The sequence below is a fragment of the Clarias gariepinus genome, chromosome 3 (genome assembly GCF_024256425.1).
Source record: "Clarias gariepinus isolate MV-2021 ecotype Netherlands chromosome 3, CGAR_prim_01v2, whole genome shotgun sequence".
Classification (NCBI taxonomy): Eukaryota; Metazoa; Chordata; class Actinopteri; order Siluriformes; family Clariidae; genus Clarias; species Clarias gariepinus.
The window spans coordinates 28,626,952-28,635,051 of NC_071102.1; the positions used below are offsets into that span (position 1 = coordinate 28,626,952).

At 37.3% G+C, this 8,100-nt stretch overlaps 1 protein-coding gene across 1 annotated transcript; it reads left to right on the top strand.

Moving 5' to 3' along the window:
* Nucleotides 1–581: 581 nt before the first annotated feature.
* On the top strand, nt 582–7,281 carry LOC128518367 (uncharacterized). Its single transcript, XM_053491449.1, has 11 exons — nt 582–735; nt 1,495–1,565; nt 1,827–1,955; nt 2,883–2,957; nt 3,192–3,350; nt 3,500–3,592; nt 3,812–3,970; nt 4,335–4,397; nt 6,562–6,654; nt 6,830–7,003; nt 7,172–7,281. Exons 1-10 carry the CDS (start codon nt 582–584, stop codon nt 6,986–6,988), a joined length of 1,155 nt encoding a protein of 384 aa, XP_053347424.1. The 3' UTR covers nt 6,989–7,003; nt 7,172–7,281.
* The last annotated feature ends 819 nt before the right edge of the window (nt 7,282–8,100 follow it).

Consider the following 8,100-nt stretch of genomic DNA (forward strand, 5'->3'; position numbering starts at 1 on the left):
ATGAGTGAGTAAGTGAGTGAGTGAGTGTTTTAGAGGAAACATTTGTATGAGAACTGGCAGGAACAAGACAAAATTAATCAACTGTTTGATTAATTTTGTACATTTAAGTGGGAATATACTGTATAATCACTTTAGCTTTACGTTTTGAGTCATTAAGTTTGTAATCACTTTGTGTATGACTATTATGAAAAAAAGTGTAACCCAAAAGCTTAGAAATGTATGGATTATATACATTATTTATAAACAATAAATTATGTTTCCATTTAATCAAAAGAGGTTATTTGTGCGTACGAAATTGCTAAACATCACTCTAAACTGCTTTGTGATTTGCTCTGTTTATTCTGATAACAACAATAATGCACTGTATATAAAAATAGAAGACCATTTTTAGAGCCTTGGAGAAAAATTTGTCTTAAACGTCATCCTTTATTTCTTTGTAATTACGTCATTGTCTATGACGTGAGGCTTCAGTTTCCCACTGACGGCTAAACTGCGAGTTTGGCGTGTTTTTTGAAACCGCGTATCCTAGTGAAACTCGAGTGTTTGTTTAATCTGTTCTTTCGGACCGTCAGACAAAACTCATGGACCTGTTGAAATTAATGTCCAGTAGGGCAGCGGGTTCAGGCCCCCTAGTGTACACGGCTGGAGCTGCAGCGGCGGCTGTCAGCGTTTACAGTGATTTTAAACGAGGGGAGAAATCAACCTCGGACTCTGGAAACACAACTGGAGCCGAAGGTACATTACTGCGTGCAGTAACCACGCAGTGGCTAAGTTTGCTCCTCTACTTAATCAATCAATCTTTTAAATCAATTAGTTTTACTAGATTAATTCAGGCCCTAATCACAAGGGCGGAGTCAGTCTCTGTAAACACCATACCATAGAGGTATAATACTGTTTATCCACACCTCGGTTACAACCGAGTTACTTAGCTGCTGTTAACTTTAGCACTTTCACACCGGCTCTTCAGCTTGAATCCTCTTGACAAACGTTTTTATGTCATAGTTATTAAGTTAGCTACTAGCAGGCTTGACAGCAATTCCCATTGACAATGCTATGGCGGACCTGTAGATGGCGACATTTCCCAGGGAAAGTTACAGTAGGAGTACAATAAAGTGACTCGTACATATCTGGGAAATCACACAGTTTTAAAATAAAACACATAATACTAATGTAAATAATCATATAATATTATATAAGGGGTTTATTACAAAATGACTCTTGAATTGAACAGTCAATTCTTTTACACTTTCTACAGTGGAGCTTTAAACACAGCTGAGAGCAAAGATTTGTTTTAGGAAAACAATATGGCCACCAGACTTCACCTCTGGCTTCAGCCACATACAGGCAAAAATGACGTCTTCCTGTGGGTTTTTTCTGGTCTTTTGAGAAACCCGTTAGGACTTGGAGTGGAAAAAAACTGCTTGTCTGGAAGTAAAAAACATAAATAATATAATAATATGTAATGGATTTATTTTGTTATTGTTTTACAATTAGACCCAGTGTGTGTCCAGGCTACAGAACTAGCTGTGGTCCAACCCACAGATGTTCCCCAGGACCAGGCCATGGTAAGTCTGCTTCTAACATTGATTGTGGGAAAATTCCAGAAGTCCAGTTTTCCATTATTTTAACAAGACGTCAAGTTAAAAAATTCAGGACAACAATGCCTTCAAATTTCATCAGAGGTCTGATAAATAGGAAGATTCTGTACATGGCCCTTTAGACAAACCAGAGAGCTGCAACTTATTATGATGTTTATAGACTGAATGCTAGTGCTTATGTGTGCTACAAACACATAATATGTACAATATTTGGATAATGATTTTCAGGATTCTGTGAATGAGCTTGAGGAGAGAATTGGAATGTCAGTGACGTCCAATGATCAGCTGGAGGAAAGAATGAAGGAGTTGGAGCAACTGCTCTCTGAAGCCAACATAGATTGTGACATGAAAAGCAAGGTATGTGAGAAAAGCCTCTGATTAAAATCCACTTTTTAGAATAAAATGAGCAACATATGACTGGAATTATTGAGAATAGGAAATATCCGCACCCTAAAGTTTGATGCTCACCTGTGCTTGGAGCCAGCGAGGTAAGCACAGTGATGGCTGGTCACATTGGATGGGAAGTAAAAAAAAAAAAAATCTCCATCTCTAGCTAGACAATAAACTATGATAATGTATAGTATAACAGTTATATAATAGATTTATGTCATAAGTTTTCATTGAGGTGGCATGGTGGCTCAGTGGTTAGCAGTGTCAACCTTTCACCTCCACGGTCTCGGCCAGGTTCGATTCCAAACTCTGTGTGGGTTCCTTCCACTGTCCAAAGACATGCAGATTAGGCTAATTGGCGTTCCCACATTGCCCCTAGTGTGCGACTCCAGTCTATTGGGAAAGGTTCAAGGCCCCCCATGTCCCTGTACAGTATATAGAATAAAGTGGTATAGATGTTAAGTGAGTGCATGAGAGTTTTCATTGATGGCTTAGTAAGGATTATATGGGGCCACCTATTACATACACACACAAAGAAATAAAAGCACATGTTTAGGTCTTGTTAGGGGATTTAAAGTCCAAAATCCCCCATTAGATACATGTTATGCTTCCTCTAAATTATCCAACAAATTACATTTTCTTCAAATAAAGACACAATAAACTATTAAACAATTTCTTTTTGTTATTTGTGTCATCTGGCTTTGATGAAATGTACTGTGTATTGTCAGGATAACAGTGGAAGCTCATTTTTACAAATACATTTACCCAGATGTAGCATATATGCAGCCTATATCACAGCATGTTTTTTTTTTTACCAAGTCAAAGTTGCCCATTACATATATAAACATTAAGTACACAAACTTAAACCTGTCGCCAATCATGTGTATGTTTCAGGAATCGGAGCAAGACTGGGAGGCGGAGAATGGTGAACTAAAAAAAATTCTAATTCACAATGAGGAGTTACTGAAGGTAAAATGTATTTTTACTAAGATATGACTGTTATTGTGTGAATTTTGTGTGCATGAGTACGTGCGGATGTGTGCATGTGTGCATGTGAGTGAGTTTATTCACATTTTGGTGGCCATTTTGTCTGTTTTTCACCACATTTTATGCTGCTGCCTTGAATGATCAGTCAGTTTTAAAAGGATTGTGATGTGTGAAGATCTAATTAAAGCTAATACGCCTTAATGGTTATAATTTCAGGTCACACTTGCTGAAGCTCCGGAGGCTGTAGAGTCCATTACTCAGCTTGAGACTGAGAGTTCTGAGTTGATGGACAAACTGAAGACACTGCAGAGCACAGTAAAGATACTACGAAGCCTCCTGTATAAAAGTCAAAAGGAATGTGACGATCTAACTATTGTAAGTGAGAAAAACCTTGTCTTAAGCAATTAGAAATATGAGCACATTTTAGTAATTAGGCAAAAATGCTATATTTAATTATTCAATAAATGGCAACTGTTGCAAATGTCAAAATCAAACACTCTTCTTTTTCTGTGTGTGTGTTTTAGAAGTATGAGCGAGAACTGGAGGCTCACGCCATCCTCCAGGTAGAGAATGACGAGATAAAAAAGAATCTCATTCACAATGAGGAATTACTAAAGGTAATCTCCTTTTTTTAAAAGATATGACTGCTATTGTAAGTGTGTGTGTGTGTGTGTGTGTGTGTGTGTGTGTGCGCGTGTGTGTGCTTGTGTATGTGTGTGCATATGTGTGTTTACTAAGATTTTTGGGCTGTTGTCTTGATTGAGTTTTTTTTAAAAGTATCTTCATCTGTGTAAAAATAATTCAAGCTTAATACACTGTAATTGTTATAATTTCAGGTTGCCCTGAAAGCAAAAAAGAAAGCTGAAGAAGCCATTGCTAATCTGGAGGCAGAAAAGTCTGAGTTGATCACTAAAGTGAAGAAAAAGCAGAGCACAGTGCAGAAAGTGAGGAAAGCGCTATATAAGACTGAACAGAAGTATGAAGATCTAATGAATGTAAGTGAGAAAAAGCTTGCATTAAACAGCTGCTTACATAAAATAAAAACTATATACATAGAAATATAGGGACTTTAAAATTATGTGTTTTAATTCAATTAAAATTAGAATTGTATTCTTAAGACGCTATATTTTATTAATTAACTAGCGTTAGTTTCCATCATTGATGGGAAAATAGTTTATATAAATAGTTAAAAGGTAGTTAAAAGGTATTTAAAAGTTTAAAGCTAAAAACAAGCTAATCAGCTTTAATGTAACCAGTGATATTATTTCAGGTTAAAGCCCACATGCATGTCTGCTTGTCTTTCTGAACTCATTAATACTCACTTATTTACTCATTTATACCACTTTATCTTGTGTACAGGGTCGCGGGGGGCCTGGAGCCTATCCCAGGAGACTTTGGGCACGAGGCAGGGTACACCATGAGGTGCCAATCCATCTCAGGGCACACACACACGTACATACACTCACACGCTTATTCACATACTATGGGGCAATTTAGGAAGGCAAATTAGCCTAGTCTGAAAAAATTTAAATAGTAGATTGGATAAAGATTAAGTTTTGTCTTAAAACGACTCCAGCCCGTTAAAATTCACTTATACCGCTTCAGTGTTGTTATTCCAGTGTGAAAATATTATACATAAAAAATATATATATATATAGTAATGGCAATAGAAATATTAAATTTAGCTTTTCTAATTGATATTTATTGGTGATGTTTGTTTGAATTGATTAGTATCTTATTTTAAAATCCAGCACACAACTGGTTATAACTTCATTTTTACTCAACATTTTGATTTCAGCATTTAACACTGAACTCTCAGTTCTGGTATTTTACAGGCCCTTACCTCGGCCTGCATTGGATATGTTTACTTAACAATCCTTGTTTTATCTCTTACTGGTGCTTCACATCACTGCTTTCGTTAGTGCCCCGGATTTGGAACATATGAGACAAACTGGTTTGACAAAATCAGCTCGACAAACATACAGATATACAGACAGATTATTTTCTGAGACTTGTTTCAGGTCCTCAACCATGAGAAAGAAAATAAGAAAAAAAATCCAGAAAATCACATTGTAGGAATTTTAATAAATTAATAGATAAATTCTTCTGTAAAATAACAATTTGACCACCAACAACCAAGCAAGATTTCTGGCTCTTACAGACCTGTAACTTCTTCTTTAAGAGTCTCCTCTGTCCTCCACTCGTTACCTGTATTAATGACATCTGTTATCAGTATAAAAGACACCTGTCCCCAACCACAAACAGTCACATTCCAATCTCCACTATGGCCAAGACCAAAGAGCTGTCAAAGGACACCAGAAACAAAACTGTAGACCTGCACCAGGCGCGGAAGACTAAATCTGCAATAGGTAAGCAGCTTGGTGTGAAGAAATCAACTGTGGGAGCAATTATCAGAAAATGGAAGACATACAAGACCACTGATAATCTCACTTGACTCCACACAAGATCTCACCCCGAACTGTAAGCAAAAATCCCAGAACCACACAGGGGGACCTAGTAAATGACCTGCAGAGAGCTGGAACCAAAGTAACAAAGGCTACCATCAGTAACACACTGCGCCATCAGGAAATCATATCCTGCAGTGCCAGACGTGCCCCCTGCTTAAGCCAGTACATGTCCAGGTCCGTCTGAGGTTTGCTAGAGAGCATTTGGATGATCCAGAACAGGACTGGGAGAATGTCATGTGGTCGGATGATACCAAAATAGAACTTGTTTTAAGGAGAAAGAATGCTGAGTTGCATCCAAAGAACACAATACCTACAGTGAAGCATGGGGATGGAACCGTCATGCTTTGGGGCTGTTTTTCTGCAAAGGGACCAGGGCGACTGATCTGTGTGAGGGGAAAGAATGAATGAGGCCATGTATCGTGAGATTTTGAGTGGAAACCTCCTTCCATCAGCAAGGGCATTGAAGATGAAACATGGCTGGGTCTTTCAGCATGACAATGATCTCAAACACACCGCCCAGGCAACGAAAGAGTGGCTTCATAAGAAGCATTTCAAGGCCCTGGAGTGGCCTAGCGAGTCTCCAGATCTCAACCACATAGAAAATCTTTGGAGGGAGTTTAAAGTCCGTGTTGCCCGGCGACAGCCCCAGAACATCAACAAGAATGGGCCGAAATACCAGCAACAGTGTGTAAAGACTTACAGAAAGCGTTTGACCTCTGTCATTGCCAACAAAGGGTATATAACAAAGTACTGAGATTAAATTTTGTTATTGACCAAATACTCATTTTACACCATAATTTGCAAATAAATTCTTTAAAAAGTCCTAGAATGTGATTTTCAGGGTTTTTTTTTCTTATTTTGTCTCTCATAGTTGAGGTATACCTACAGTATGATGAAAATTACAGGCCTCTCATCTTTTTAAATGTAAAAACTTGCACAATTGGTGGCGGACTAAATACTTTTTTGCTCCACTGTATATACTGTATATAGGTAAATAGATAAGTAGATAGATAGATAGATAGAGAGATAGATAGATAGATAGATAGATAAAAGTGGCACATTGCAGATTTGAACATTTAGTATTTAAAATTTAACATCACTTCCTGTGTGTGTTGAAGGAGCGTGAGCAAGAACATGAGGTTCACACTGACCTCCAGGCTGAAAATGACAAGATAGAAAAAAGTGTGTTTCACAATGAGGAGTTACTGAAGGTAAAATTTCTTTTTATTAATATATGACTGCTATTTTGAATTTTGTGTGTGTGTGTGTGTGTGCATGTTTACTGCATGTTTTGACATTTTGCCTGAGTGATTAGTCAATTTCTAATCTGCCTTTATATATGTAGCTCTAATTAAAGCTAATACACTGTAATTTTTGTAATTTCAGATCCCCCTGATGGACGCTAAGAAGAAAGACAAAAAAACTGAGGAGGCCACTGCTAACCTAAAGGCTGAGAAACCTGCACCGATCACCAAAGTAAAGAAAAGGCAGAGGAAAGGGAAAAAAATGAGGAATGCACCAGAAAAGACTGAAAAAAGTGTCTAACAAAGTCTAAAGCATGTAAGTGAGAAAATCCCTGTATTAAACAGTTACTTTAGAAATGTGAAGACTTTTAATGTTATTGCTGTATGTTAATTTTTAATTAAATTAAAATTAATTAATAAAATTGCAGATGTAAACATTCAGCATTCTAATCTGAACATCTTTTGCCCTTTGTGTGTGTTTTAGGAGTGTTAGCAAGAGTGGGATGCATCAGCACATGTCAAGCACGAGACAGAATGCAATGTTAAATGTGTGTGATTGTGAGAGAGCTCAGTTACATGTAGATAAATAAATTTGTTCATATTGGTCAAATAAAGAAATAAAATACCATAAACAGTAATATTAATTAATTCATTCATTCATTCATGGGAGGCTTGAAGCTTATAACAGGAGTATTTGGGCATGAGGCATGGTACCAATACTGCCTGTGTACAGTATTGGTACCATGCCAAGGTGTCAATCCATCTTAATCCATCTCAAGACACACACATGCGCACACACACCCACCTTACTGGAAATTTAAGAACCCCATTTAAACTTATCTGCATGATTTTGGACTGTGGGAGGATCTTTAGTTCCTGGAGGAAACCCACCAAGCACGGGAAGAACTTCATGCCAACTCCATGCTTACAGAACCACAGACTCCATGCTCACAGTGGGAACTGAACCCTCGACCCTGGAGGTGCAAGGTCACAATGCTAACCATTACACCACCATGCCGCCTAAACAATAATATGATTAGTCATAAGGGTAATATCTATAAAAGGTGAAAAACTAATTTAATGCCAATACAGTACTGTAAAAATCATGTAACTTTTTTTTCAACTTCAAGTCGGAAAAAAATCTGTCCTTTTCGTCTACGTAATAAAGCTACATAAAAAAATACATAATGACATGCATCATTCGATTTTAACTTCAATATTTTGAAACATTTTGCATTATTGTTTTCATTACATAAGAGGAGTTATGCTGAATGCACTTTTTGTGGTGTAGTTAACATCTTACTTAATTCTATGATTTCTTATAAACTAGAATATTCACTCACACACTCATTGTCTGTAACACTTTATCCTGCGGTAGACTTAGGGCAGGAGGCAGGGTACACCCTGTTGAGG

What these genes read in the sequence shown, in the direction of transcription:
- LOC128518367 (XM_053491449.1), top strand. Translation starts at nt 582, where the DNA reads ATGGACCTGTTGAAATTAATGTCCAGTAGGGCAGCGGGTTCAGGCCCC. An exon ending in ACAATGAGGAGTTACTGAAG is followed by an intron (nt 2,958 to 3,191) that starts GTAAAATGTATT and finishes TTATAATTTCAG; the next exon opens with GTCACACTTGCTGAAGCTCC. An exon ending in AGTATGAAGATCTAATGAAT is followed by an intron (nt 3,971 to 4,334) that starts GTAAGTGAGAAA and finishes TCTTGTGTACAG; the next exon opens with GGTCGCGGGGGGCCTGGAGC.